General features: G+C 57.8%; 1 protein-coding gene across 15 annotated transcripts in view; it reads right to left on the bottom strand.

Moving 5' to 3' along the window:
• Positions 1–27,241, bottom strand: part of CACNA1G (calcium voltage-gated channel subunit alpha1 G) — a 61,325-nt gene that overhangs the window by 10,331 nt on the left and 23,753 nt on the right. For 5 of the 15 annotated variants that reach the window (XR_012059533.1, XM_072938647.1, XM_006218437.4 and 2 more), the window contains 17 exons: positions 22,287–22,438; positions 21,314–21,499; positions 21,101–21,215; positions 20,866–21,021; positions 16,479–16,563; positions 16,202–16,395; positions 14,973–15,401; positions 14,015–14,115; positions 13,671–13,794; positions 11,801–11,869; positions 11,486–11,670; positions 10,528–10,654; positions 8,933–9,058; positions 8,265–8,354; positions 7,494–7,686; positions 5,595–5,648; positions 438–589 (listed from right to left, as the gene is read on the bottom strand). Coding sequence is in view for 13 of the 15 variants with exons in the window: in XM_072938647.1 (XP_072794748.1) it covers positions 438–589; positions 5,595–5,648; positions 7,494–7,686; positions 8,265–8,354; positions 8,933–9,058; positions 10,528–10,654; positions 11,486–11,670; positions 11,801–11,869; positions 13,671–13,794; positions 14,015–14,115; positions 14,973–15,401; positions 16,202–16,395; positions 16,479–16,563; positions 20,866–21,021; positions 21,101–21,215; positions 21,314–21,499; positions 22,287–22,438 (2,538 nt within the window). In the remaining 2 variants the exon portion in view is untranslated. Of the gene's footprint in view, positions 1–437; positions 590–5,594; positions 5,649–7,472; positions 7,687–8,264; positions 8,355–8,932; positions 9,059–10,527; positions 10,655–11,485; positions 11,671–11,800; positions 11,870–13,670; positions 13,795–14,014; positions 14,116–14,972; positions 15,402–16,201; positions 16,396–16,478; positions 16,564–20,865; positions 21,022–21,100; positions 21,216–21,313; positions 21,500–22,286; positions 22,439–27,241 lie in introns of all 15 variants that reach the window. The other 10 variants (XM_006218425.4, XM_072938648.1, XM_006218439.4 and 7 more) reach the window with 3 other exon arrangements.

The raw sequence follows: 27,241 nt of genomic DNA, 5'->3' as shown, positions 1-27,241 counted from the left end.
GAAAACTGAGCTCTGGAGGACAGCTGACTGAGGCTGATTTGCAAAGTGGTAAGATCATAGGTGAGGTCTGGAGCTGAACTTTCACTGGAATCTAAACTCCAGAAGGGCAGGTAATGGCCTGACTTCTTTACCCTCAAAGGTCCAGAGCCCAGCACAGAGTAGGCACTCAATAAATATCTGCTAGGTGAAGAAACCAGCTCCTCCGCTTCCTAGCTGTGTGACCTTGGTCCAGCCAAGTAATCTCTGAGCCTCAGTGTCCTCATCTGTAAAATCAAGATGAGACTCACCTCCAGAGGTCACTGCAAGGGGTACAAGAGGGCCCCCCCACATTAGGCGTCCAGCACTCACCTGAGGTGCCCTGGCTCAGGCTGGGTTGGCTTCACCCAGTAGTCTTATGGCTGGAAATGGGGCCTAGACAGCCAGGCATTCGCTCCTACCTGGGGCTGCTGGTAGTGCTCCATGGCCATGGTGACCACGTTCAGCCCGATGACACCCGTGATGAAGAGATCCAGGTAGTGGCTGGTGCACAAGTGGTGGACGAGGAGCCGGAAGCGGGAGTAGTCCGAGTAGTAGGGTTTGCACTGGGCTTCTGGTGGGGCAGGGGAAGAACAACGCATCCATCAGGCCCCTGCCCCCTGTGCCCCCTCCACCCACAGTCCCTCACAGCCACTAGCCTCTAATGCCAGAGCTGAAACATTCCAGCGTCATCAGCATCCTCATCCTCCACACACTGCCCTTTTCGGGCGGGGGAAGCTCTCTCGGTGTCTCCCCTCCAAGCATCTGTTCTACTGGCTGCAGTTGGGCACAGAAGAAGTCAGGACATGCAGAGCTCCCCACCCACATTAGACACCAGGTGAGCTCCCTCCCTGAGGCAGCCTCCAAAATCCACCAGCCCCTCGTAACACCCTCGGCTCGGTGTTCTGCAGCGAGGCCAGATCAATACAATGAAAAACAACCGGTCTTATCGGGCTCAGAGGAAGCTCCATCAATGGAGAGGTGAAGGCTTTTGCTCTTTCACCAAGCGCAGCCTCTCGAGGGGAGCAGAGGAGATTACACAGAGCTGGGATTTGGAGATAAAACCGGAGATTGGAAATTGGACATCTTCTTGGCTGGCTGCACTGACCCACTCAGAGGGACTCCGGGGGGGCAGGGCCTAGGCCTCCTGAACCCTCATGTGGTGGAGGGCAGAGGGCTCTGCTCTGCCCCACCTGAAGGGCTCACCTAGTTTCTAATGAGGCAGTGCCCGGCCTGCTCCTGGGGGCCAGGGCAGCTTCACCTGCAGGCTGGGCTGGAAGCACTGTCTGAGATCTGTCAGCGGCATCATATCGCTCTTGTAATTAGTGAACCACTTAGTTCTAAAAAGCACAGTGCCAGAAGGTTGGCCTACAAAGCAGGCAGACTGAATCTGGGGGCAGGAGATTGTAGGGGGCTCCTCCTCCAGGCAGGAGGAAAGGCCGGGCCAAGTTGGGGATACATGTCATCAGAGGTGGTTGACAGATTGGGCCCCCAGGCAACCACAAAGATAGAAGAGGCTCCCCATGGGGAGGCTTGGGGCAGCCTCAGGTCCCAGACAGCCCTTCCCCCTCAGGAAGCCTAGGGCGGAAGCCAGCCAGCCAGGGCTGCAGCCTCCGAGGCCTGTGCCAGGGGCAGCAGGAAGCTTTGGGCTCAGGCCAGCTTGGACATAACTGTCCTTTTCCCATGCAGAGGACTATTTAACAGAGAGGTAAACTGAGGCAAGGGGTGGCCTGGGGTGGGCCCCCACCAAAGGCCGAAGGAAGAAGAGTGCCCAAGAGCTGCATGTTCTGCCTCTCCAGATGCCACTCTCCAGCATCCGCCCTGAGCTGTGGATAACCAAGAGGCAGAAAGTCCCGAACGTTCTGCTGCACCACAGGGTGCCTTAGGCTAACGTTTTCTTCTCAGAGATGGGCCAGCCAACCGTAGCTTTGTTTGCTCAGGTGGCCCTCCCGGCCCCCAGAAGGATGGGCACGGAGAGGCCGGGGACGGGGGACAACATGAGGCCCCGGGTCATCCACAAGGCGATGCGATCACGGAGGGTGGACCAGGCGAGCCAGCCTCTTCCTTCCTTCAGTACCCACAGGAACCAGAGGGCGCTAGTCACCCAGCGTTGCCTTAGCAGCCAGAGCTCTGTCTCTGCATTAATCTCCATAAGTGCCGAGAGCACCCGATCCCATTATGCTAAAATATGAATGGAGAATTAACTAAAATGTTTGAATACAATTAGGTTAGAAAAAGTGGCTCCTTATTAGCCCCATTATTAGCTGAGACAATGCAGAGGAGAGATTGGGAGAGTCCCCCCTCCCCATCACCCCAGTCTGACTGTGTAGGCAGCCCCAGGCCAAATGGAGCTGCTGTCTCCACCTCCGGGCCTCGCTCTGGAAGTCTGGGGGCACATGGACTGGAATTCAGCGGCCCAGAGGGAAGGTGGGAGCAGGACGACTGAGGCAGGGCATCTGTGACCAGTCCCAGGACCTTGAGGTCTGTACAAATGCCTCTCCACACCCAGCCCCAACCCCAAACCAACAGATGCCAAGGCTGCCAGAAACCCCCCATCAGAGCACAGGTCCAAAGGGTACCAGGGCCAGTCCGATGAGCATCTCCTCAGTCAACGCTTCCATTTTACAGAGAGCGCGAGGCCCAGCAAAAAGTGAGCTGATCGCACACTGTGAGGCAGTGACCCAGCCAGGACCTGAACTCCCAGCCCGAGTCCCTCACCAGCTGCCAGGTGGGTTTAGACACAAAGCCTTGGGGCTTTGGCCCAGGGATGCCCTCAGAGAGTTTGCCCAAACACTCCCAATGTTGGGCTCTGGATGATGCCACCCCTTTGTTGCTCCCGGACCTCAGTTCTATGGGCAAGTACCTGGGCTCAGAGAAGAAATCAAGACCCCCTGGGAGGAGCCTTGGGTGGGTCTGTTGCTCTGAGAGCTCTAGCCATAGGCCAGGAGAGCCCTTGACTGGGGGTCACTGGCATGTGGGCAGCCCTGGCCCCATCTCCCTGCCTCCCACTAGTTATGAGCAACCTTAGATGGAGAAAATACCAGAGTCAGACAATGGGAAGAAGGGCACCCCGAGGACTACCCAGCCCCGAGTCAGGAGCGGGAGTAGGCGGGAGGCGCAGGAGGCTGTGCGTGACAGCCACAGGCACAGTGAGTTAGCAGGGGTCACCAGAAGCCCAAGGCACAGCCAGGGCAGAGGGTTTGCAAAGGAGAGTGACAGGAGTGGTAGGCGGAAGGTGGGGGTCACTCCCAGGGACACAGGCCGCCACGGCAGAGGCCACACCTTCAGCTGCTGTGGCCAGGCCTGATCACTGGGTCCCAGTGGAAGGAGAGAGGGTGAATGCAGGTAGGTGCCACAAGTGGCCGAGGGGAGTGGAGCTGGTGCTGGAGGCCGAGTGATCACTGGGGGCTGATCTGCTCGCCCCAAGAGTCTGGTCAGGCCCATTTCCCTGATAAGCAAAGAATCTTCCCTCCTGCCTTCCCTGGGGTCTGGCTGTTGTGCTCTTGCTAGGGGCAGCCGAGGGTGGGAGTGGTACAGCAGGGAGGTGCGTTGCCGGGGTTTGATTCCAGCAGCCCTAGTCTCAGGGTGTGACTGCATCCCCATCACACTGCTGGGGAGACCAAGACCTCCCCACCACCATTCCCTGTGAGCTGAGTGAAGTGCAGATGGACTAACACCCTGGACCACTCCAAGAGAATTTCCAAGGTGGGGCTCAGGAATCTGTTTTAATATGCTCTCCAGGTGATTCTTATGCACGCTGAAGTTTGAAAAGCTCTAGCATAGACCACACAGAACAGCAGGTTGGGGAAAGAGAGATATGGTGTGATATGAGCCCTCGTCTGGGGTCTCTGTGTCTTCATTAGCAGCTGGAAAGGTAAAACTCTACTGCAACCAGCGTACATACCTGCATGTGCCTACAGGAGCATGGCAGAATGTCCCCAGATGAGGATTGTGAGTGTGCGAGCAGTATGAGAGTAACAAGAGTGTTCAGCATTAAGTGGGTGTGTCAGGAGGTGGTCTTGAGGACTACGAGAATCTGCATGTGTTGATTCTTGGGAGAGAAGCCTCTGTGGGCCAGCCCTGTGCCAAGGTGGTTATTGTGTGTATACGCATGGACTCTTCAGCCTACAGACCAGAGGCACTCATAAGGGAAAATCTGAAGGCCACTGTCCCACACCCTCCCTCATTTCCTAACACATCAGGAACAGCCTGACTTGGAGACGTGGGACCCAGGCAATCCAGACACAAAGCAGCTGGAATCCTGAGCCCCCAGATGGTCTCACCATAGCTCAGCACCATGGGGACAGGAGACATCCATCCACCTTGGGCCTCAGGGATGACCTCCCAAATGGCAGCTCAGGGGGGTCCCCTTTGATCAAGCAGCCCAACACCTGCAGGGCAGTGTCTGCTGGAGTCTGGCTCCTGGGGGAATGTGGACGTAGCGGAGAAAGGTACAGCCCATGGTTCCCAGCCTGAAGTCCCAAGTCCTTAGCAGTCCGAGAAGGCAGCCACGTGGGGGTCTTTACGTTCTTTTCAAAATTTCTAAAAGCTTAAAAGAAATCATACAGATGCCTGTGCTAAGACCCCACAGACTAATTTAATGGCAAAATGGTCCTTCTTTGCTGTCATTCACGGTGAAATCTTCTGCAGCTCAGAAGCTCGATGAGCAATTAGGCGTGCCTTTGATTAGTAAAAATGGTGAAATAAAGCCATTATTGAAGTGCTCTCAACTTCATAGTCTTTTAAAATGTGGAGTCTATTGGGGGAGTTGATAAGGGGGGCCCTTGGGGATGAACAGGTTGGGAACCATCAGTTGGAGGCATCAGAGGGTGCAAGGAGGCCCCACAACCCTGTCACAGATTCTCAAAACCTCTGAACCTCTGTCTGGGGGCCATTTGGGGAGAGCAGGAGCCAGAGGACCAGGGCAGGGCAGGCAGGACCAGGAGGGCCTCCCCGGGGACACAGCTCTCAAAGAGAAAGACCTAACTCACTCCCAAACCTTTGGCTTTTGTGGGAGAAGCTTGTGGCTAACTCAGGCCTTTGATTCCCAATTCCTGCTGTTTGTAGCGATGACGTGGCCACCGCGATTACTTGACTATTAATGAGTCTGTTCAATTATTCATTGTTACATTTTTAAAACAAATCCTTTCCCTCTCTGTTCCTCTCATCCTGCTTGCTTGGATCAAAGTCTCCTGTTCAGACGAAAGGAGACAGGAGAGATTTGCAGCTCTAATAATCGAACGGTGTGACCCGGGAGGAGAAGCAGGAGCGGGAAGAGGCCGCAGGGGGCTGGCAGCTCGGGCCTTGGCAGCCTTGCCAGACAAGAAGAGTCCACCAAGAGAAGTCGGACGGAGGGGTGTGCTGAGGCCGTCACCTCCTGTCTGGCTGGCGCAGGCCTATGGGATGCCATGGAGCCCGGCGCCCCAGGGACCCTTGCCCCCTCACCCTAGAGGATAGAATCACTGAGCCATGGAGAAGGAGCAAGAGGATGGCCCCGCACACCTGAGGCGGGCCTGGGGGTAGGCAGGGCCTGACCGCCCTGGGCCACACCCTGGAACCCATAACCCCAGACGCAGTACCTGGCGCCGCGCTGGCTGAGCTGCCGGAAGCAATTACATCGTCCAGCATTAGATCTAAAAGAACGAAACACGACATTGGTCACTGGCCAGACTAGGTGGGCTGGGCAGGGCCCCTCAGCAGCTCGCTCCCCCTGGGCTCCGACCTCACTCTGCCTGTGAATAGAGTCCACTGAGCAAGAGTGGCTGGCCCTGAGCGCCAGCCCCAAACTCAGCGACACAGGGCACTGGAGCAAGCTGAGCAATTCAACAGCTCATCAGGGTCACAGGGGCAGGGAGTCAGAGGCACGGGGAGGGGCAGAAAGCCTGTCCTCAGAACAGATGTCCATGCCTACCCGCGCTGCGGCCTCAGCAGCACCTGAGATGGCTGCAGACCCCAGAAGGGGAGCCAGCTGGTCAGGCAGGGCCACACATGCCTCCTGCCAACAGTTCCATCTGCAGATGTCCTGCTGAGAAGGCAGGCTGCAAGGAGGGGCGGACGGAGCAGGGGTGGGAGCATGGCTGCTGGGGGCAGTGCGCCTGCTCAGCCCAGCTGTCATGGGGAGCCAAGATGGGCCCCCTGCCCCAGAGCTGCTGCACAGGGGCCAGTGTTCCTCCCCGTTCCCCTGGAGCGCCCGCCCCGCCTCTCACAGGGAGCATGGGCACGGTCCCGCCCTCACCACCCCTACACTCTCCCACAGCCCTCCCCTCGCTCCAGGTGCCCTCACAGGTAGCAGGAGATGGAGCCAGGGGCCGAGGGGGGCACTGCAGCCCCTGACCCACTTGGTAGTACTCACATTTCAACAAACCAAAGGGAAAACTCAGAGCACTGCGCACATCTTACCGGCGTAAAGAAGATGGTTTGTGAAAGGGTGGAGAGAGGAGGGGAAACCCGCAGACCAAACAGAGACAGACACATGAAGGCTCAGAGAAACCCACACATTAAGACACTTAGAGAGACGTGGGCAGTGACTGAGAGGGAGTCACACAGATTGTCGAGTACCAGACAGACAGGCAGGAGCCCTGAAGACGGGGAGGGGAGCCAAGTGCAGACACACCTGGAGACACACCGAGAAACAACAGTACCCCCACACCTATCATCCCCTCATGTCCTCCCTGGAATCTGCGTGTCCTTTGCTTAGTCTCTGCCCGCCCATGGTTTAAGAGCGTGAGGAGGATTGGGTGGGGGCCTCAACGGCCAATGCCAAGAGATGTTGGAGATCGCAGGCGAGAGGCTGAAGGGTCTAAGGCCAGAGCATTGTGAGCCTAGAGTTTCTGTGACCTCAGACCTTCCCTAAGCTGGGGGAAGTTTTTTGGTTGTTGTTTTTTTGTTTTGTTTTCTTTTTTACAGCTTGGGAAAAGAATGACAGTTGGGAAGCCAGGGAGTTTTGCTGGAGGCGAGGAGGAAAGGGGGTTCTGGGGTTCGCTCACGCCACAGTCCATCTGTAGGTTCTGCGGAGGCCTTGCCCTGCAGCTACAGACACTAGGCAGCCTCAGGTTGAAGATGCTTGCTCACCAACCATGGGGTGGGCAAGGCTGGCACCTGGGTCAAGCCCGGGGTTGCTGGACACCCGCACAGGGCAATGTATCAGGATTTCCATCCCATGAAGCTCCTTTCAGAGTCGAGCTGGGAGGGGCTGTGCATCAGCTCCCACCTGGCATCACCTGGGGAGCATGATGCTGAGACCGGGAGCCCCGTGGGGTGGGGGTAGCTCCCCCTCCCGCTCAGGGCTGGGCTGGTCTGCTTCATGCAGGCTCTAAAGGCTGACATGCTCCGGAGGGGAAGGAGGTGAGGAGGGGGTGGGAGCGTCTTCTCCTTGCCCCCAGCCCCGGCTCCTGGCCCCCTGCAGTCGCAAGGCCAAGGTCAGGCACGACTCAGAGAGATGTGGAAAGACTACCGACCAGCCATCTGCTTCTCCTTACTCCTTCTCTTTTTCTCCAATCTCCGTAGCCGCTTCTCCTCCCGCCGCCGGGCCTCCTCCTCCTCCTGGTGCTGCCGACACTTGTGGAAGTTCTCCACCACCACGCCCACGAACATGTTCAGGACAAAGAAGGCCACAATGAGCAGGAAGGAGATGAAGTACAGCAGCATCCAAGGGTTGTGGTTCATGACGGGCTGACAGGGAGCGGGGAGGACAGGCGGCGAGATCAGCCTGAGGGGAACTGCCTCGGGTGCTGCCCCCCAGCCTGGCTTCCTTAAGACAGGGCCTGCTCATCCAGTTAGCTACACAGACCCAGCAGGCGATGCAAATGAATGATGTAGGTCTGGTGTTGGGCAGTAGGGAGGGGTGGGGACTATGGCAAAGTACAGGCTGTGCCCCTCTATTTAAAACAGGCTGCTGCTGCTTGTTGCAGCTGACTCCTGCCCATAGGGAATGCAGGTCCAGGGTTCTCAGGTCTTTGGACGTCTCTTGAGTAGGCCCAACTCTGGATTTTCATGTGATATGTGCCAATTTTTAATTGCTTACCACTAGTTCAAAAAAATTTAAATATGTCGCAAGCCAGTAAGAAATGCCCAGATTTGCTCTCAGGCCACCAGTTACAGCTTCTGCCGTAAGAGGGATGCCTCTCTGAGGGCGTTTTGCCAACCTGCCTCTCTGTCTTTCTGTCCAGTGCCTGCACTTGCCACACCTGGAGTTGGCCCATGGTGAGTGACCTGAGCCCAGAGATGGATCCGGCCCACCTCAGCCCTACCTGCTGGTCCACACCAACAGCATCGAGTCCATCATACATGATGTCCACCCAGCCGTCCTTAGAAGCCAGCACAAACAGGGACATTAGGGCCTGGGGAGAAGGGGAGGAGAGGACCATTTGAAACTTAGGGTGGCCAAACCACCCACCACCTCCCCCAAAAGCACTTCCTGGCGGCGGCTCAGGGGACCCTAGCCTTTCAGAGGTCAGCTGGAGTCACACCCCAGGCCCCAGGATAGCTCTCTGTCCCAAGACTTCATGGCTGGTATGAAGTCAGAGGAGCCATGGGAAATGATCAGGCCCTCTGGCCTCAGCCAGGTAGAGCTGGGGGCCCTAGAGCCCTGGAAAGCCAGAAGCCAAAACCAGGGTTGGGTGGGGAAACAAACCAGCAAAACCGAGTGAGCTATATCACTTCTTACATTTCTGTTTCTGTGAACATGGAATAAGAAAAAGACTCGTCATGACAGTATGCCTGCACCTTGTACCATGCTAAGCAAATATATACCCCAACTCACTGCATCCTTACTACTCCCCTCCAAGGAGGTACCATAGGACCCATTCATTAGCTGATGGAACAGAGGCAAGCCAGTTGCCCTGCACACATCATTAAGCATGGACCTGTGTCCTCTCCTGCCACCACTCCCACCTCCACCTTGGAGCCCGGGGCTCACCTGGCCAAGGTTGTCAAAGTTGTACTTGTGCCGGACCCACCGGTAGCTGGCCTCAGCACAGTCAGACTTGTTAGTGATGTTCCTGGTGTCCTCACCCTGGCACACGAAGAACTTCCCTTTGAAGAGCTGAACACACACACCCGGAGACAGAGAGACATGAGCTGTGGGCACAGAAAGCCCAGACCAGCCCTGGGGCCCAAGAGCTCCGGGCAGGCCCTGGATAAGGGCAGGATATTCACCAAGTCAGAGAAACACTGACAGGAACCTCCCCTGTGGGCACCCCTTCCCCTGGGCTCCGTGGAGCAGACACCCTAGAGAGGAAGGAAGGGTCCCTGGGGAGGGATGTGGGGAGGGGTGGAAGGAGGGGGAACACTCGTTCATCTTCTACAAAGGGCGAGGCCAGTGGTTCTCCGAGTGGGGTCCCTGGGCCAGCAGCACCAGCATCACCTGGGAACAAGCTGGAAACAGAGATTCTCAGGGAGCCCCCTGACCCACTGGATCGGACACTCTCGGGGAGGGGCCAAGGGATCCAGTTTAATGGTGGGGACGGGTAACGTATTACAGACCCCACTTAACAGATGAGGAGAACTGAGACTCAAAGAGGTAAATTCACCATGAAGGTCGCATAACCAGTAGGTGGTAGAAAAGGGGCTTGAACTCAGGTCTTTCTGACTGGAAAACTCACCCTCATTCTGGAACAGACCAGGCTATGACTATGGGAGGGGGATTTGAGGGACAAGAGGACCAGGGGGCCTAAGTAGGCCAGAAAGTAGGGGAAGGGGCACAGGGTTTGCAGAGAAGCACCACACAGCCTTGGCAAATGTGCCCTAGCCTGGTCTCTGGAGCTAGAGAATTCCAGGAAACCCAAGAACAGCCCCCTCTCCGGGGCTGAGCGGACACCCCAGGAAGCCAAAGGAAGGGGCAGGAATGCAGGTAGCCATCCAGGAGCTCCCTGCTGGACTACCAGCCAGCCCTCCGTGCTGCAGCAGAAACATCTGGAGCCTGGGGGTGATGCTCTGGAAGACCAGGATGAAGGGGCTCCCCTGGCTCCCAGAGGCGCCTGCTGAATCCTTGGCAGGCAACTCCCTCTCTTTTTCCTCCAAAGCCAAGTTCCCTCCCTGAGCCAGAGGCCAAGTTTCCCCAGCAGCCCCCACTTCCTGCCTCGTCTGGGGTCTGCACCGCCTGCCTGCCAGCTCGCTGCTAACCTGGCCCAGCTGTCTGGCCCTGGATCCCCAGGCCTGGCCGTCAGCCCACCCAGCTCCAGCAGGGAAGGAAGGGAGGGGATCCCTGAGCAGACTGCGGGCCAGGGCCAGCGTCTGCACTCAAAGCACAGCGAGTGAGGAGGCAGAGCAGCTGCCTGCAAGGGCACCGGCCAGAAGCCCCTCCAGCTCTTTCCCCTTTGGGGCCTCTTCCAAGCTCCCAGTTTTCTGCAAAATGCCCAGGAGGCAAAAGAGCTCATGCTTTGAGGGAAGTGTCCCTATTTATTCCTTTCTGGGGTAAAGGTGGCAGCAGCAGTTCGAGCCACAGCATCCAAGAGCCAAGAGGAATGCCACTCCCAGGCTTATACTGACAGCTGGCCCCAGACCCCCACAAACCTGCACCCCCAGGATGCCAAAAATGATGAAGAAGGCACAACAGATGACCACGATGTTGCCAATGGGCTTCAGCGAGGACATCAGCGTTTCCACCACCAGCTTCAGCCCCTGTGCCCGGCTGATTACCCTGGGGAGGGAGTGACGGTGGGTAAGAGGGGTTCCCCAGCATGGACACTCCCTTGCCCCTGGCCCTGCTGGCCACCCCCTCCCATCTTGGCTCACTGGTCCCCATCTTGGGCTCTAGTAGAGGGAAGAGGTTGGCTTTCTGGGCGCACTGGGCAGACATCCCCACCAACCCCCGCACCTCCACCTCCACTTCCACCTCCACCTCCACTTCCAGGATGTCAAGGTATTACTAATGCGGTTGGGGTGGTGACTCAACCCAGGGATGCAGTGTTGTGGGGATGGGGAGATAAACTTGTGCGGAGCATGTTGGGGGCCGGCAAGGAGAGAAGGTGTGAGGAGGTGGATTATCACAGGCAGGGAAACCCCACCAGTCAGTCAGTATCAGCCCCTTTCAGGTCACCATCCATGGAAAGTTGACTCTGGGGTGGCTTATAATCTCTGCCTTATTGGGGAGACTTTCTTGAGAGGGCAGATCTCTCGCTAGAAGTGTTACCTGGTGGGTGGTCCCTGGTGGGGGCGGGGCGAGGATGAGGGAGAAAGCTGGAAACAGTTTGCCACTTCACAGAGAGCACAGGGGGTCACCCCTGAGGGTGCCACCCAAGGGAGAGCTGCAGCTGAAGGATATGTGGGCCCTCCCCGCTATGGCCCCTTGTATTGTGCCTGCAGGAGTATGTCACGTCGAGGGGAGGGGACACCGGGGGGGGGGGTGCCCATGGAGGGTGCCTACTGGGGCCGTAGTTAAACCAAGTGACAAATGATGTCCAGAGTGGGGGACAGGCAGGAAGCAGGGGCAGGTAGGGTGCTGGCTGTGGGGGATGCCTGGCTAGGGCACCTGAGCGGGCGCAGGGTCCGCAGCAGTCGCAGCACCCTCAGCATGCCCAGGATCTTGGTGCCGCTGTCGGAGACCATGGACACCAGGATGTCGATGACGGAGATGAGCACCAGCAGCCCGTCCAGCACGTTCCAGCTGCTGCGCAGGTAGGCCTGCTCCCCGAAGCACCAGCCCAGTGCCACCACCTGAGGATGCCCGCTGCGTCATCATCTCTGCCACCTCCCTGCAGTCCCCAGCCCTGCCCTCCGTTTGTCGCCGATCCTCTCCAACCCCGCCAGGAGCCAGATGGCTCCAACCCAACGCCGACCCCGTCACCTTCACTGTCATCTCAGCCAGGAAGACTGCGGTGAAGATGTAATTGGAGAGGGTCAGGAAGATGCGTTCCTGTAAGAGAGAGTAGACAGCTGTTGCCCACCCGGACCCCTTCCTTGGGCCAGGTCTGCTCTGCACACAGAAGCCAGGAACTGCCTCCAACATCTAACTCAGAAATGCAGTCCCTACTCTCCCCACAATGTAGGCAGGCTCCCCACTCCCCACACCCTCGAGCGCGCGCACACACACACACACACACACACACGGAGCCAGTGTGAGGCCCCCCTCACTGACCTGCAGCTCTGCGGACAGTCTCACTCCTGCCTCTGAACAGAACTGCCCCTCCACCTCCCAGAGAGGCCTGGAGGGGAAAGTGATCCCCACTGCAGTGCTGTCATCTGAGCCCCATAAGTCAGGCCCTATTCACTGATTCCTTTCTTAAAACTGGAGCAGGATTTAGCTTGATCTCTGATGCCCCCATCCTACTCGCTTCTCTGTTCCACGTACTTGCTTTCCTGCTGTGTGCCCCAGAAATGGAGCCGCGGGGCAAGCTGGGGGCCTGAGTGCAGGCTGTGCACCCTCAGGCACCGTATTTAAGCCAGGCATAGGGTGAGACAGGGAGGAAAGAAGGCAACTGATCCCTTGATATCTTGGGCTGATTCCATGGCTGGGTGGCCAAGAAAGGGGTGTAGTGAGCTGGAAAGGCAGCAGGCAAAGCGTGAGTGTCAGAGGGAGTGAGAGGCAGAGAAAGGGGAGGGGGAGAAGCACGCACTGGACAGAGCTAGAGATGGAGGGGCTGAGGGGAAGATGGGGAGAGACGTGGCAACACTGAGTTATGGGCAGGGCCTTGGGCAGGAGGCAGACAAGGGGGCCAGTGTGACCAGCCACCCCTGTTTCACACACACAGGCCCCGGGGTGGGGTCCCGGGTGCTATGTCCGCTCACCTATTCCCAGGCTGGCCCCTCCGCTCCTCAGGCTCCCTCCACCCCACCCCTGCAACCGGCCTGGCTGGAGTCCACCCTTATGGAAAACAGAAGCCCCAGCAATGCTGAAATCTGAACAGTGGTGTGGGAGGCAGAGAGGAGGGGAGAGGGCCCCTTCAAACAAGTGATACAAGATGCCATGAGGGGCAACAGAAGCAGCCTTCTAGGGCCCTAACGTGGGGAATGAGGGGCTGCGATGCCAGGCTGCGGAGAGATGGCTCCAGGACCAGCTGGGCCCGTCCTGAAGAAGTCAGGCCTGTGGGAGTGTGTCCAAATACTCAGGCTTGTGGCCTCTCCTTTCCCTCTGAGGAAGACTGACAGGTTCACAGCCAAGGGTCAGTGACCATGCTCCCCCGAACGCCCCTGAAAACCTACTTGTTTGTGACTTAGCAGGACCAAGAGGAGCAAAGGGCAGCTTCCCTTCCCAACTCGGCATCCCTCACGGGCAGGCTGGGCAGGATGCCTCCCCGCCAGTGCGCAGGTCCTGGTGAGACCAAGACCCTTTGCCACGCAGCCCAGCCAGGGCCAGCCTCACCGTTCACTGAGACACTCACTGACTCACACGCAGGCCTCACAAGCCCCTGGCACACAAGAACAGGCCACCTGCAACCAGCCAGGTGTGACAGAGCCCACTTTCCCCAGACAAGGAGCAAGCTCCATCCCCCCAGCTGGACTGCTGTGTCACAGAAGGGAAACAGAGGCAGGGGAGGGACACAGGAGGCATCCTAGGGGGCCAGTTGCCGGAGCCAGTTGCCAGGGTCAGAGTCAGGGAGACCTAAGGGAGATTCCTGCCTCCCTGACTGTGTCTCCCTGCGCCTCCTTGCCCACCTGGCTTGCTCCATGCGTGCTAAACTTGCTAACCCAGGAGGGGCTGGGCACCGATGACTCACAGCGCTGTGCGGGTCGATCTTGGGGCGCTCCATGGCGATGGTGATGCAGTTGAGGAAGATGATGACGAGGACCACGTGGTCGAACATCTTGTGGGTGATGATTCTGTGACACAGGAGGCGGAACCTGCCCCAGGACAGAGGCAAAGGCTGAGAGGGAGGCAAGGCGCAGCCGGCGAGGGGCAGCATTGCCCCAGGGCCCCTACCCCTCTTGGGCCCTTCCCGTCTGAGGCCCTGCTCTCACAAGCCCCCACGTCAGGGGACACTTCTAGCATCCCGGGGATGGAGTCACAGGAGAATTCCCTGTAAGAAGAAGTTAGGGGGCAGGTCAGGGACCCCTTGCTGACCTTGACTGAGGAGGAAAGATGTAGGCAGACCAGGAGTCTCGCTCTTGGCAGCAGGCAGGGAGCCGGGCTCGGACCCAGGCTCTCATTCGCTCCCCTTTGCTCTGTAGAAGGACGGCCAGCGGTGTGAGCAGGGCCAGGCCTTCAGTGGCCCTCACTCCTTATCTGCCCTCTCCACTCTGGCCCGACCCTCTGCCCAGCTTCTCTTCCTGGGTTCCTAAAACCACCTCCCCACCTCCCTCAAGCCCCCTCTCACCCCCTGAGCTCGCCTCACTTCCTCCATCTCCCCCTCTCCACCCCTCCCCCAGCCTCTCCTCTTTTCCTATCTCTGCCTCCAGCCCAGCCCCTTGGCTGCCCTTCCTCCTTCCCTCCCCGCTGGGCTTGGAAGCCACATCAATTATCAAACATTGTCCCCATCACAGCTGCCTGTTCAAAGACACACCTGGGATGAGGAGACACTGGCCCCTCCTCACCTGCTAACCCTGAGGTCCTGGGTCCCTGCGCCCCATCCCCAGGGTTAAAGGTGGTGGTGAGGGGGCTGCGGAAGGGGTGAATGGGTAAAAACCAGTGTGAAGTCAAGGCTTTTGATGAGGTTGAGATGAGAGGGGGGACCGGGGAGGGCATCGGTTTGGAGAGATGAGTGATGGGTCTTTCTGAGTCACAGGGGGAGGGCCATGAAAGATTCATACACATCTGCCCGAAGCCATTCTTATCCACCAAGGACGCAGAGCCACGCCCCAGACATGACGAGGCTCTGGGGCTTGGCAGGGTGGGCTGAGGGAGAAAGGGGCTGTTTGGACCTTGGCTTCAGGGATGAAACCCCTTGAGATCCCTTGGGGATGATGGTAACTCTCTGAAGGCCATACCAGGGAGGGGATTGGCCAGCCCTGCACGAGATCAGGCACAGCTCCCCTCATTCAAGGTCAGGGGTGAGAGGTCACTGTGCCCACAGGGGTCTCACCAAGTTGCCCTCGTCATCACCATCGTCCCCATCCAGCGGGGGGTCATCAGTCCGTAGGGCCCGGACCAGGCGTCCCGCGGCCGACTTGCCATTGCAGTCCTGGTGCTCAGAGGCTGAGCTGCGGCCACTGGCTGTGCGGTGCAGCCCGGGCACCTGCAGTGTGTCCGGCAGGTCAAAGGAGCTCTTAGCTTCCCGCTCCAGGGAGCCCCCATGGCGACGGTCACTGCCCGCTGGGCTGGCACGCTCCTCTTCTGAGCTCTCCTCATCCTGGCTCTCCCGGCCCTCACCCGACAACAGGGACCTCCGCTCCCCACTAGGGCTCCTCCGCTTCAGGCTAGGGGCACGGCCCAGGCTGTTCCGGCTGGAGCGTCTGCTGGTCCAGCTGCTCGCTGCACTCCAGGGACTGTGTGGGGAGCTGCGGGCGCTCGGCTAGGGGGTGAACCAAGGGAGGAGTGGTCTCAGCCAGGACCTCCTGGCCCTGCACGCCCTCACATGCATCCCATCTCCTGTGAGCCTCTCTGGCATCACATCAGGTATGGGCAGGAGCCCTGGACCTGGATGCCTGGATTCAGATCATGGCTCACTCCAACCAGCTGTGTGACCTTAGACAAATTACTAAACCTCTCTGTGCCTCAGTTCCTCATCTGTAAAAGAGATATGATGCTAGTATCTATTCCTTGTTTAGCTGAGTGGTAGCAGGAAACAACGGTGAGAGCATGGGCCCTGACACCAACCTCCTAGATTAAAATCCTGGTTCTGTCACCTGTACTCTGTGGATCTTCCCACAGATCATTTTGGCAATCTGAGACTCAGGTCCCCATCGGTAAAATGAGGATAATACTGGTACCTACCAGAGAGCTGTTGTGAGGATTACATGCAGTTAGAATACTTATAAGCCATGTCTAGAACAGTGTCTGGCACAGAATTAGTAACTGGATGGGGTTTGCTATTATTATGACAAGGTATTAAGGAGGTAGGGGCCTCCCATTTACAGAGGAAGCTCAGGGATTCTTGCCCAAGGTCACTCAGGGAACAGAAGAAGCAAGATTAGAATCCTGCTCTTTGGCCCACAAGGCAGTGGCTACTGCAGCTGCCGCATTACCAGCCCCACTGACCCGTCCTGGGCCTTGTCCAGCCCGTGGCGCAGGGGCTGCTCCCCTGGGCCTGCCCATTCCACCTCTTTTTCCTCCTGACGTCTGTACAGTCGGGCACCCACATGCACCCCCTACCGGTGACTTCATCTCGTGGGGCACCCCTGGCTCCGCCGACCCACTGCTGCTGGTGCGGCAGGAGGCGGGGCCCAGCACCTCGGCCAGGCCGGTGCTGGAGCTCTTGGGCAGCGACATGGGCGTGGCAGCCGTGTGGATGATGAGAGGTGGCAACAGGCTCCTCCGCAGCTCTGGGTGCTCTCCCAGGGACACCACTGGCGGGGAGAGAGGGAGAGACCCTGAGTCCACTGGAGGCTGGCCAAGGGCCAAGGGCCATACTCCCAGGAGAGATACTTACGGGTCAAGCGCTTCTTCCTGTCCCCGTCGCCATCCAGGCTGGGCGAGAAGAAATCGGGCTCTGACTCGGACTTGGTGGCATCTCCCTAGGGTGGGAGAGCAGCGGGCCGTTTAGGAACCTGGCTGGGCAGGGGGTGGCGGGATGGACCGAGGTCTCCCTGTCTTCACACACACACACCACAGACAGGCCACAGGAACCAGCAACCACGGCACGAGGCATGCACTAGCTCAGACCAGATTACCCAGGCCTGGGGCCCAGGGTGCCCCAGGGCCTCTGACACCTCAGTGAAGGCCACAGCATGACCAGCCTGACTGGGACTGGCTCCAGGAATGGTTGAGGGGAGAGGGGACAGCCAGGCGGGCAGGTGGCATAGGCTGGAAGGAGCTGGGGACCTGAGTGAAACGGTCACTAGAGCCTCAATTCCAAAGGCCACCTGTGCCCTCTGCTTTCCCTCCATGGCTGCCCTCCCCTGAGCCTCAGACCTGATGACCCCAGAAGGAAATTGAAGGACCCCAGACAGAGCACCTCAGCCCAAGGATGACACTTCAGTACCTCTGTTTCTTCCCTCCATCTTCCCCAAGCCCCTAGCCTCTCCCCAGTCCCATTTTTGCCTCTCTCCCTGACTCTGGGACAGTTTTTTCTTCCTCCTTAGCAGGTCAGTAGGTTCCCCAGTAATTACACACTTCTCCTTAAGAAGTTATTAAGAAATACTTGATTGCTACTTTTGATAAGGACATAAATATTGCGTAATTGGCATCTCAGGGGATCATTTTCATTAACTCAGTTTACATCCCTAACGAGGCCTTTAATTATCAAGTGGGATCTCCAGGGGGCTGCTCGGGATGCACAGCACTGTGGGGTCCCATGGGAATCCTGGCTTTGCCCCGAATTCTGGTGCCAGTGCAGGAAGCAGGAGGGCACAGGCTCTGTATAAGGGCAAGAGGAGGAGCGTGCCCCTCAATACCTGCTAGACCGCCTGGGTGGTCAAGGGGCCAGAGACTCGGAAGTGGATTTAAAATTCTGGTACGTTCTGGCAAGAGGCACCCCTGCCCCCTCAATCCTCCAAAGACTAGTTCTGAGCTGAGGCAGCTTGTGGGGTCTCCAACCGGGGCTCAAGGCAAGGAGGAGGGGAGAGAGATGGGGGAGCACAGTCGGCGGCCACAGATCCCAACTTCACTGAGGCCGGATGACTTGGACTCCTCGGGGACCACAGCATACACACGCACACGCGGTGTACCACACACGTGCACACAGAGGATTCTAAGTCCCTTCCTTCTTCAGCCCAACCACCAGTCTGGCGGGACGGATCAGTGCCCTTTGCGGGTGAACACGGCACAGACGAGGACGCCCCGCCCCTCAATATCCTCAAGGGGGAAGGGACTTAAAATCAAAGCAAACCTCATGACACCAACGACCACCATGGCTACCACAGGCTGCACAGTAGCTGAGCGTGAACACGAGCACAGACACGGAGGCGGAGAGGGGCACGGGGCACAGGGGGCATGCCAACTCAGGATCGCATACCTACCCCCTGGGAGTCGACAGGCAGCTGAATACAGCTTAACTGTCCACTCGCATCTTCCCGTTTGCTGATTTCCTACAGGGAGAGGGGGAGGCAGGGGACGGGCGCTGGTCACAGGCGCCGGGCTTTCAAACATCAGCAATGTCGAAAGAGAATGAAGAAAAGGAGGGGTGCAAACCCGACAGTGGGGGAAAGGAGACACGGGGCAGGGGAGGAGAAGAAAGGGAACAGAATGGCCTTCCAGAATTCAACCACAAGCCCTGGAGCCAGAATGAATCTGAAGGGTGAGGCCAGAGGCCACAAAAATGGGGGCAAGGGCAGGGAAGGAGAGAGAGCCCCCCAGTAATCCTAATAATAACAGCTACTATTCACTCGGGGTGTCCCAGGCATCACAAAACTGCTTCGTTAACATTAGCTCACCTCCTCTCAAGCTGGGAAGGAGGGACAGCTAGCAGCATCTGAGAGGAAGCACCTGAGGCTGGGTGAAGTTAGGAAAGCTGCCCCAAGTTATACAGCGAATAAGAGGTGTATCTGGGCCTTAAACGTGAGTCTCCAGCTGGCCTCTCACTGGCTTGGGGACCGGGCAGGGAGGATGGGAAAGAGAGGTGAATGGAAGTCAGAGGCGGTGGGCAGGAGACAAAAGGCCGGGAGCAGGGACAGGCTTCCTAATTCCTAACTGCACCCCCCCAAATCAGAATGGGTCCAGCTGCTCCTACTGGGATGCGATGTGACAAGCAACACTGGGATGATGGCTACAATGTTGTTTGGTATCAATTAATGGCCTCACACAGGGCCTGCTGCCTGTTCATTTAATTAAGTGTGAGGATGATAAATACACAAGGATTCAGGGCACTGCCCCCTGCAAGTCAGGAGATCAACAGCCAAGTCCCCCAAGGAAGCCCCCTCCTACTTCTTGGCAGGGTGGCAAGGCCAACAGGGGGCCACCCTTGAGACTGACAAAACGGGGGCAGCCACTGATTTCACTGAGGTCGGTTGCCTCATTTGTCAAAAAGCAGGTCATCGCAGCAGCAAAAGCCGGCTTCTTCTGCCAGACGGCAGGGCTCCTTCAGAGCCACATGCGTGCCCCCTGAAACTCCACAGAGTTGAGGCAATGCCGCTGGAGGTGCCCAGGCCACTGGCATTGAGTGACCAACCTCTGCTCAGCCCAGGTGTTGGTCAACCACATGCAGGTCAGTGAGCAGCTGGGCCAGCTCCTCACACGGGCACTTCAGGGCCATGCCACTGCCCACCTCCATGGAGAGAGACTGAGCCTGCAATCCTTTTTCCATCCCACCCCAGACCCAGAGCATTCCACCCTGGGTACAGGCACTCGTAACCGGAGGTTGGACAGGACACGGCCGAGCCCTCATGCCGGGGCAGCCATAAGCCCCCAGTAGGGCCAGAGTGACCAGGCCAGTCCCGAGGACGAGGCTGCTCTCCATTCCTACAAGCAGACGTTGCCGCTGCCTAGCAACCAGACCGTCTGGCAGCTCTCAGTTTAACAAGGTGTCTGCTGGAAAGACCAGTGATGGGGAGGGGGCTGCTTGCGCCGGGCACCTCCAAGACTACCCAGCTGGCTGAACATCCGCGTGAGGGAAGGGAATACGCTCAGGATGCTTTCCACTTCCACAGAGTTCCACGGGAATTTTTCTGAGGGAAACTCAGTTGTCAGGAGCTGTGGTTTGGAAGGGGCTGAGGGACCCCCATCCCCACTCACTCCTCTTCCCCACAGCCCAAGAGCCACGGCCAAGTGGTGGGTCTCCACAGAGAGCTTGCTTGCGGGAGCACAGTGGTACCCCTTAACCCTTCAGGCCCCAGGGAAACTGTAACTAAATGTCCTACCCCAGGAGAGTACCACTGTCCGCCCATCCTATCCAGAGGCCCAGCCATCACCAGAAGCAGGGCCCACTGCCCGCACCAGCTGCCCTCACTGCCTCCCAGTGGCGGAGAAAAATGTGATAAAGGGAAACTACAGAATTACAGCGAGAGGAGGCCGGTGTGGGGTAGACACACCCGCACCCACCAGCCCAGCCGGGCCCACGGGGAACAGCCCTCCCTCGCAAGGCCGGGAAAGAGTCGGAAAATAGATTTTTGTTTTTCCACCGTGTGCTGGGTATTTATAGACCAGGCCGCAGCGGGAGTTTCCATCCGGGTCACCCAGAGAGAACTGGACCGAGAGCTTCTCCATGCCCAACCTGGAGCATTTCTAGGTTGAGTCGCCCTGCCCTGTGACACTGGGACTCGGGTAGGAAGAGGGGCAGAGCGGAGGGAGCCGAGTGGGGTGCGGCCCTTCAGGCAGTGGCTGCGTGCTGGCAGGACAAGGGCGGGATCGATGTAAATCAATATTAATTGATGATGCTGCCTGTGACGAAGGTGATGGAGCCTGGGCTGGAAATAGGACGCTCATCTCTGCTATGCCCGCAGCTAATTGGGCTCATTTCTCACCCTGGGCAGCTTAGCCCTGCCGGGGCACTGGTGGCATCTTCACCAGCTCAGCTGAAGCTCAGATGACATGCATGCAAGCTTCCCCAACCCCAAGGTTCAGATGGGTTTCCTCCAGATGTCCCCAAGAGCACCTGTGCTCGAGGACCCAGCTGAGCCGCATGCCAACACTTATCTTGTCCAGCTCTCTGGGGGAGAGCCTAGCCGACTCTGAGTGAGAAGTCTACTCGGCAGCTAACCTTGGATCCAGGGACCTCCCATAACCACCTTGTCTTGAGGAGCTGCCTGAAACCTGCAACCTCCCACCTCTGGTTCCCCAGCCTTGTCTGAAGGGAGCTTCCTGCAAGACCTCCCCAGGCCACCACAGCCCTAGCCAGGCAGCCAGTTCCTTCTGGAAGTGGACTGTTGTGGGCAGGGGGTTACCTCTGCCTGGAAGCCCTCCACCAGAATGGCGACAAGCAGGTTGAAGAGCACGTAGTTGCCAAAGGTCATGAGGGCGATGAAGTAAAGAGCAGCCCAGGACGACGTGGAGGCCATTCCATTGTAGAGCACCTTGTTCCAGTCCTCCTGGGTCAGGATCTGCAGGCAGATGACGGGAGTCAGGGCCTTCACTGAGGCACCCCACCTCCCCGCCCACTCTGCCCTGTTGTCCTGGTACCTGAAAGACAGTGACGATGGCCCATAGCAGGGAGTCAAAATTCTTCCGGTCTGGCAGCGTGTCTCCATCACGCTCAGATGCAAATTTGCAGCCAAAGAGATGCATACCCAGGATGCTGAAGACACAGGAACCACAAGGTGGGGATCAGGGCCCCAGCAACCCCCGCCCCTCAGGCCCTCATCCCGCTGGCACAGAGGCCACACCTGCCCTCACCTGAAGATGAAGATGAAGAGCATGAGCAGCATGCAGAAGGTGGCCACGTTGTCCATGGTCTTCATGAGCACCACAAGCTGCCGCTGCAGCGCCGGCAGGAAGCGCACCAGCTTCAGCACCCGCATCAGGCGGAAGGTCCGCAGCACCGACAGGCCGCCCCCCTGCTGGCCCACGATCTCCCACACGCTGCAAAGGGCCGGAGCCTGAGCCTGCTGCATGCTCACCTCCTCCCGCCCACCCTTTGGGGGGCCCCGCAGCACCTGAGGACCTGGACTAGCCAGCACGGCCTGAGAAAGAGGCACATTAACAGGCCCTCGGGTCTCCAGGCAGGAGATTCAAGAGGCAAAGGTCTGGGTGACAGCTCTAGCCCTCCCACCCCTCCCTTCCCCTCCCCTCCCCTCCCCTCCAGGCAGGACCTCTCCCTCCATCGGCCAATGCAACAGTTATGGAATGTTTGCTTTGTTCTCTTCTAATGAAATCTAAAGCCAATTCCAAAAAGCAATAAAGCAGTTCTCCTGGCCTGGGGCCTGGGGGGCGGGGGAGGGGTGGAGCACTTTCCCAAGGTCTTGGAAACCCTAAAGTAACTTGCTGGCGTCTGCGGTCGGTCTCCGAGCACTTTGCAAGCAGGGACAGCTGGCTGGGCCTTACACCTCCTCCAACCCCTCTCCAAAGCCAACTCCCTGGTCCTTGCCCACCCCAGGCCTGCATGGGGCTGAGGACAAGGCGTGGAAATGCAACTGCGAGAGGAGACTTCAGAGGGGCCCAGACAAAGGAGACATGAAGCCATGTTCCGAGTGAGCAACGTAGGGCCTAGGGAGAGGGTGGAGCAGAGCATGGGGGTCACGGAGAATCCCCAGCTGGGGGAGCTGGGGGCCTGTTGGTCAGTGAGGCCTGACTCCAGATCCCTTCACCTCAGAGGAACAGGCTGTGTGGCTCCCCGCCCCAAGCTACCACGAGGGCGCTCCAGTCATACCTGATGACAACAATGACACCATCAAAGATGTTGTAGGGGTTCTTGATGTAGCCAAAGGGACCGTACACAAGCAGCTTCAGCAGCATCTCCAGGGCAAAGAGGCTGGTGAAGACGATGTTGCTGATTTCCAGGGCGTTGGTGAGCTCCTCGGGCTAGAGAACAGGGTGGGTGAAGCAGCCGTGGCTGGTCCCTGAGCCCCTCATCCTGGTCCTCCCGAACACCCGGCCACAGGGAGAGAAGGAACAGGAGCGGCAAGCCGAGGTGGGTGGGGAGGGAGAGGGTGGTGATGGTGCTGGGTGATCAGGCTAATGGGGAGGACACTCCCCTAAAGGGTCTGTGAGAAAATGCACTCAGGTTGGCCACCGTACCCCACTGCACAAAGCTCCCAGCCCTGACCATTTCCAGCTCTGAGTCTCAGATCCTGGGGCGACTGGCTCACTGGAGACCTCTGCAGTGGGTTCTGCCCACCTCCTGCTGGGTGCTCTGAGACCCATCCTGTCCTGTGCCACTACGTCAGCTTGGCAGGCCCAGGCCAGCAGGGCACTGATGCTGGCTGACATCAAAGGGTGATTGCCCAGTCACACAGCCACACGCAAAGCCACACGTGCTCTACAATTACTCTGTGGACTTGGCAGTATTCTCTTGGACAACTGTTGGCTATGTTGTTCCCTTCCAGGCATGCACACACTGCATACACGTACACACAAACACACACAAATGGATACACGTACACACACGAGCATGCACACACAAACACAGTGATGAGCAGAAGGGAGACCCCCAGAAGGGTAGTCACAGATGAGGCAGCACCTGAAGCTACGATCTCAGACTTGGACTCCTGGGTCAATTTGCAGCCCATCCTATCAACTCGCTGTGTGACCTTCTGCAAGATCCTCAACCTCTCTGGTCAAATATAAAACACTAGAGGTAATTATTTTATGCTCCTATCCAGGGCCTGGGATTAGGACCAAGGACACATCCTAGAGAGGTCATCAGAACTAATGACAAACTCTACCTCATCTGCTATTCCAGCACAGCGGTCACCTCCCTCCCTCCTCCTTTCAATATTAAGTACCTACTGGATAATCCAGTTGAGGGAGAGAAGGTGAGAGAGGAAAACACTGGGAATGCCTTAGTTGGGAGGCAGCACTTGAACTCTGAGGGCAAATGGGGTCTCTCTAGGTGGTGGAGGGGACAGCATCGTAGGGTCAAGCACAGGGAATGAGCCATGTCTGGGCAGAAAGGGAGGGGCCTGGCCAGGCTGAGGGCTAGGGCTGAGGCTGCGGCTGCGGCTGCAAAGTGAGACATGATTGGCTCAGTGGAGCCCACTACCCACCTGATAAGGTATCCTAACCAACCAAAAGCCCAAGGTCCATAGTAGCTACTCAAAACGTTTGAGTTAAATAACCAAATGAAGCCCTTAGCACATCAGACACCTTCCTCTGTTTACCCAGCTGCCTCGTCTGGCTGGCTGCCCAGGTAGGTCACCCAATCATGGAGCCAGGCCTTGGGCACCAAATGTATCCTAATGACCCCAATCTGTGTGGCCAGCCTGGGTGGGAAGGGGGAGAGATGGAAGGAAAGACCTTCTGACTGGGAGGTGAGGGGCATTTGGGGGTCAATGGCTCCTTGGAAGGAGAGAAGCTCTCAACCCATGCATGGATTCTCTCCAAAAGCAAGTCTGGGGAGTAGAGCCAGGGTCAGTAAGTAGGGCCAAGAGCCAGCTGTCCAGAGAGCAAGTGGCTGTCATGGGGGCTGGTGTGGCACGGAGCCCGCCGCTCCAGCAGATCTGGAGCAAGTCTCTGCTCCCCAGACTGTGAGTGGGGGCAGGAGGAGGCACTGCCACCTGACCCAGCAAGTGGAGCCACAGAGAGTCCACTTTGGTCTCCCCAGCACGAGCACGGTGCAGGTGATGGGGAAGGGGCGCTGGGCAGGACAGATAAAGACCAGGGCTAGACCCCTCCTAAGTGGATGTCTCACTCTCTGCTCGCAAGTCCAGTCTGCCAGGAAGCCATGGTCAGCAAGCCTGCCTCCCTGTCACTCTGCCATCTGCCCAGTTGTCCCTCCTTGGACTAGATATAGACAATTAAGGGCAGGCCACACCAGCACAACGCTCTGCAGGTTCCCAGGCTCACCACGTGTCTCATCTGGTGCCACCTACACAACAGCCTTTGCACCCTGGTCTTACAGATGAGCAAAAGAGGTCAAGAGACGATGAATGATTTGTGCAAAGTCACAGGGTAGGGACAGCCAGGGAGCGGGACCCAATCCCACCTTACTCTGACTCCGCTGATCCTGGGTAGACAGAATCCAAACCCAACCTGGGTGACAGTGAAGGGCCTCCGAGCCCAGATGTGGATGGACTGAATACTTCATGTGTTTTCTAATGTATATAAAATTATCTTTCACATGAACATAGGTGCATGAATAAGGAATGAGTTTGAAAGCATAGCTGAGGTACACTTACAATGGGTGAATTGTATGGCATATACATTATACATCAAAAAAGCTGCCAAAAACAAAAATTAATAAAATGGTTCTTGAAAGTAACTGAAAGCACTATAGCTTTGAGCATCATGTATTTACTCAATCAGTGAAATCTTTAAAGTACAACTACTCCGGGCGTGTGTGGGACGGGGAGAGGGGTGATGTCACCATTTCCTGATGTTACCCACGAGCCTTGTGACAGTCTACACCTGAGGGCTCACAGGTACACACAGACACACATGCGCTGACACACACATGTACACGCTCACACACACCAGCTGCATACCAGCCTCATCAGAAGGATGGTGCAAGCTCCCCCAGGGCCTGCGTCATTGGTCTTCGTCAAGAGGGTGGTGGCAAAGGCTGGATCTAACCTGCCCAGCCAGGAGGCTCCAGGACTGGAGAAGCAGGTAGAAAGGAGGGCCAGGCACCCTCCCCTCAGCGTGCCCTCCCTCTCCTCACTGCGCACACTTAGGGGAAATGCCTATTCCCTTCCAGGGCCCTGGTGTCCCTATGATCCATGGGAAAAAAAGCCCTCCTCCCCTGGACAGCCAGGTCTGTCCAAGTTACTAAATTGGAGGCTGGGAACACTTTGCAAATGCACGATGAGGACACAGAGACACAATCTTAGCAACACGGTTGCCCCAGGGACCAGAGCCATGGTCATGGCCGCTGCAGCTGCAAAGGGACAGGGAGGCAGCCAACTTCTGCTCATGCCCTCCATGGACCCTGCACTGCCAGCGCCTTCCTCCCAGGACTTCATTTCCTCCCTGCTTACAACCAAATGAGGGAGGGATGCGAGCCTCCTTGATAGCTAGAGAAACGGAGGCTCCAATGTGTGCTGACTTGATGGCAGTCACTGCTTAAAGAGGTGGAGAGCAAGGTCTGTCTGTCCCCCACATCTTTCCGTGCTGCCGGCCCTCCACACACCCAGTCAGCCCAGGCAGACGCACACAAGCCCATCAGGCAGGTACCAGCCTCCCCTCCGCTGCCAGGAAGTCCTTTCTCGGGTCTTGGCTGCATCCTCCCTTCTATTCACAGATGTCGAGGACCAGTGGGGCTTCTGTGCGTGGAGGCCATGCAGCCTGAGCTTCTCCCACCCAGAGGCCCCAGGCTCTTCTCTGTGCTGACTTTAACTGTCAATCCCCCACTCCTATCTCCCAAGGCTTCCCCTCCCTTTGGCCTGGCACCTTGGAGCACCTGCACTCCAGGGAAGCTGCTCAATACTTTCCAGCACGAGGACTCCCCCAAAACCCAGAGCACCTCCATCCACTAACCCTTAAAGTGACTGCTCTGACCAATGCTGCTAAGAGGTGGGGTTGAACCTGAGTGCAGGAGTCCTGCCAACACACAAACTTTCTACCTGGGTGACCTTGGTTAAGTCCCTTAACCTTGCTGACTCCCAGTGGCCTCTTCAGTTAAACAGGGTAACAGCACCCTGTGGCAAAGCTACTCTGCAGAACCCAGGGTGTAAAAACACCCAGGCCAGAGACCCACTGAAGTGGCCCCATGGGTACTGACAGTGGCAGGAGCCCTCACATATGGCGGGACAGAGTGCCTGCAAGGCTGCAGTGAAGCACCACGTCAGGGCAGACACCAAGAGGGCCCCAGGGGCTCAAACCAGCTGAGGTCAGTGGGTCAGTGGGGAGGAGGCAGTGGGAGGAGAACTCCCATGCAGGGCATCCCTGGCTGGTGAAGCAAAGGTGCAGAGGAAGGAATGAGCAGAGCACACTCCGGGACCAAGAATCCAGTGTCAGTCCGGGGCAGAGGGTTGGAAGGGCCACTGGGGAGCAAGAGGGCTGGGTGGGCGGGGCCCAGGCAGACCGGCCCTGACTCTAGTCCACAATTTAGGCCAGACTTGCCTGTGCCCACAGTGCTGCCACTGAGGCTTCTGAGGGGAGGGAGGAGATGTGCAAAGTGGTGTATTAAGAAGATTGATCTGCCACAGTGGTGGCAGCGTGTGGATGGCCTGGAGAGATGAAGAGACGGGGACCAATTAGGGGATACTGCAGTGGTCCAGGCAGGAGGCCTGACAGACAGCTCTGGCAGACAGGGATGAGCCTTTCACAGGGAAGGCGCAAGGGGGGAACAAGCCAGGGCTGAGCAGAGCCTGTATGAATGAGTCACCTCAGCCCTGTCCGAGCACCACCCTCACCCTCCACCTCCTCAGCTGCCACCTGTTCCACTGACCCCAAAATCTCTGCTCCCCAGTTCTGACTCCTTGGCTCACTTCACCTCTGCCTTTGACAGTCGTTCCTGCTGCTCTCACACACCCAAAAGAGGTGGTCCAGGTGGGCCACTGTGATGGGGTGAGGATCACTGGGTCAGTGGGACCTCCACCTCCCTCCCCTCCTCCTCCTCCTCCGAGGTGTGGGAAGTCAGGGTCGGCATCCGTCACCTAGGGGGTGAGAATTTCCCAGGAGACCCCACTGGCCTCATCACATACACTGTGGCCCTGCTCTTCTCTG

Source organism: Vicugna pacos, chromosome 16 (assembly GCF_048564905.1).
Source record: "Vicugna pacos chromosome 16, VicPac4, whole genome shotgun sequence".
NCBI lineage: Eukaryota > Metazoa > Chordata > Mammalia > Artiodactyla > Camelidae > Vicugna > Vicugna pacos.
The sequence above is the reverse complement of the archived record's forward strand: the minus strand, read 5'-3'. Positions and strand labels throughout refer to the sequence as shown.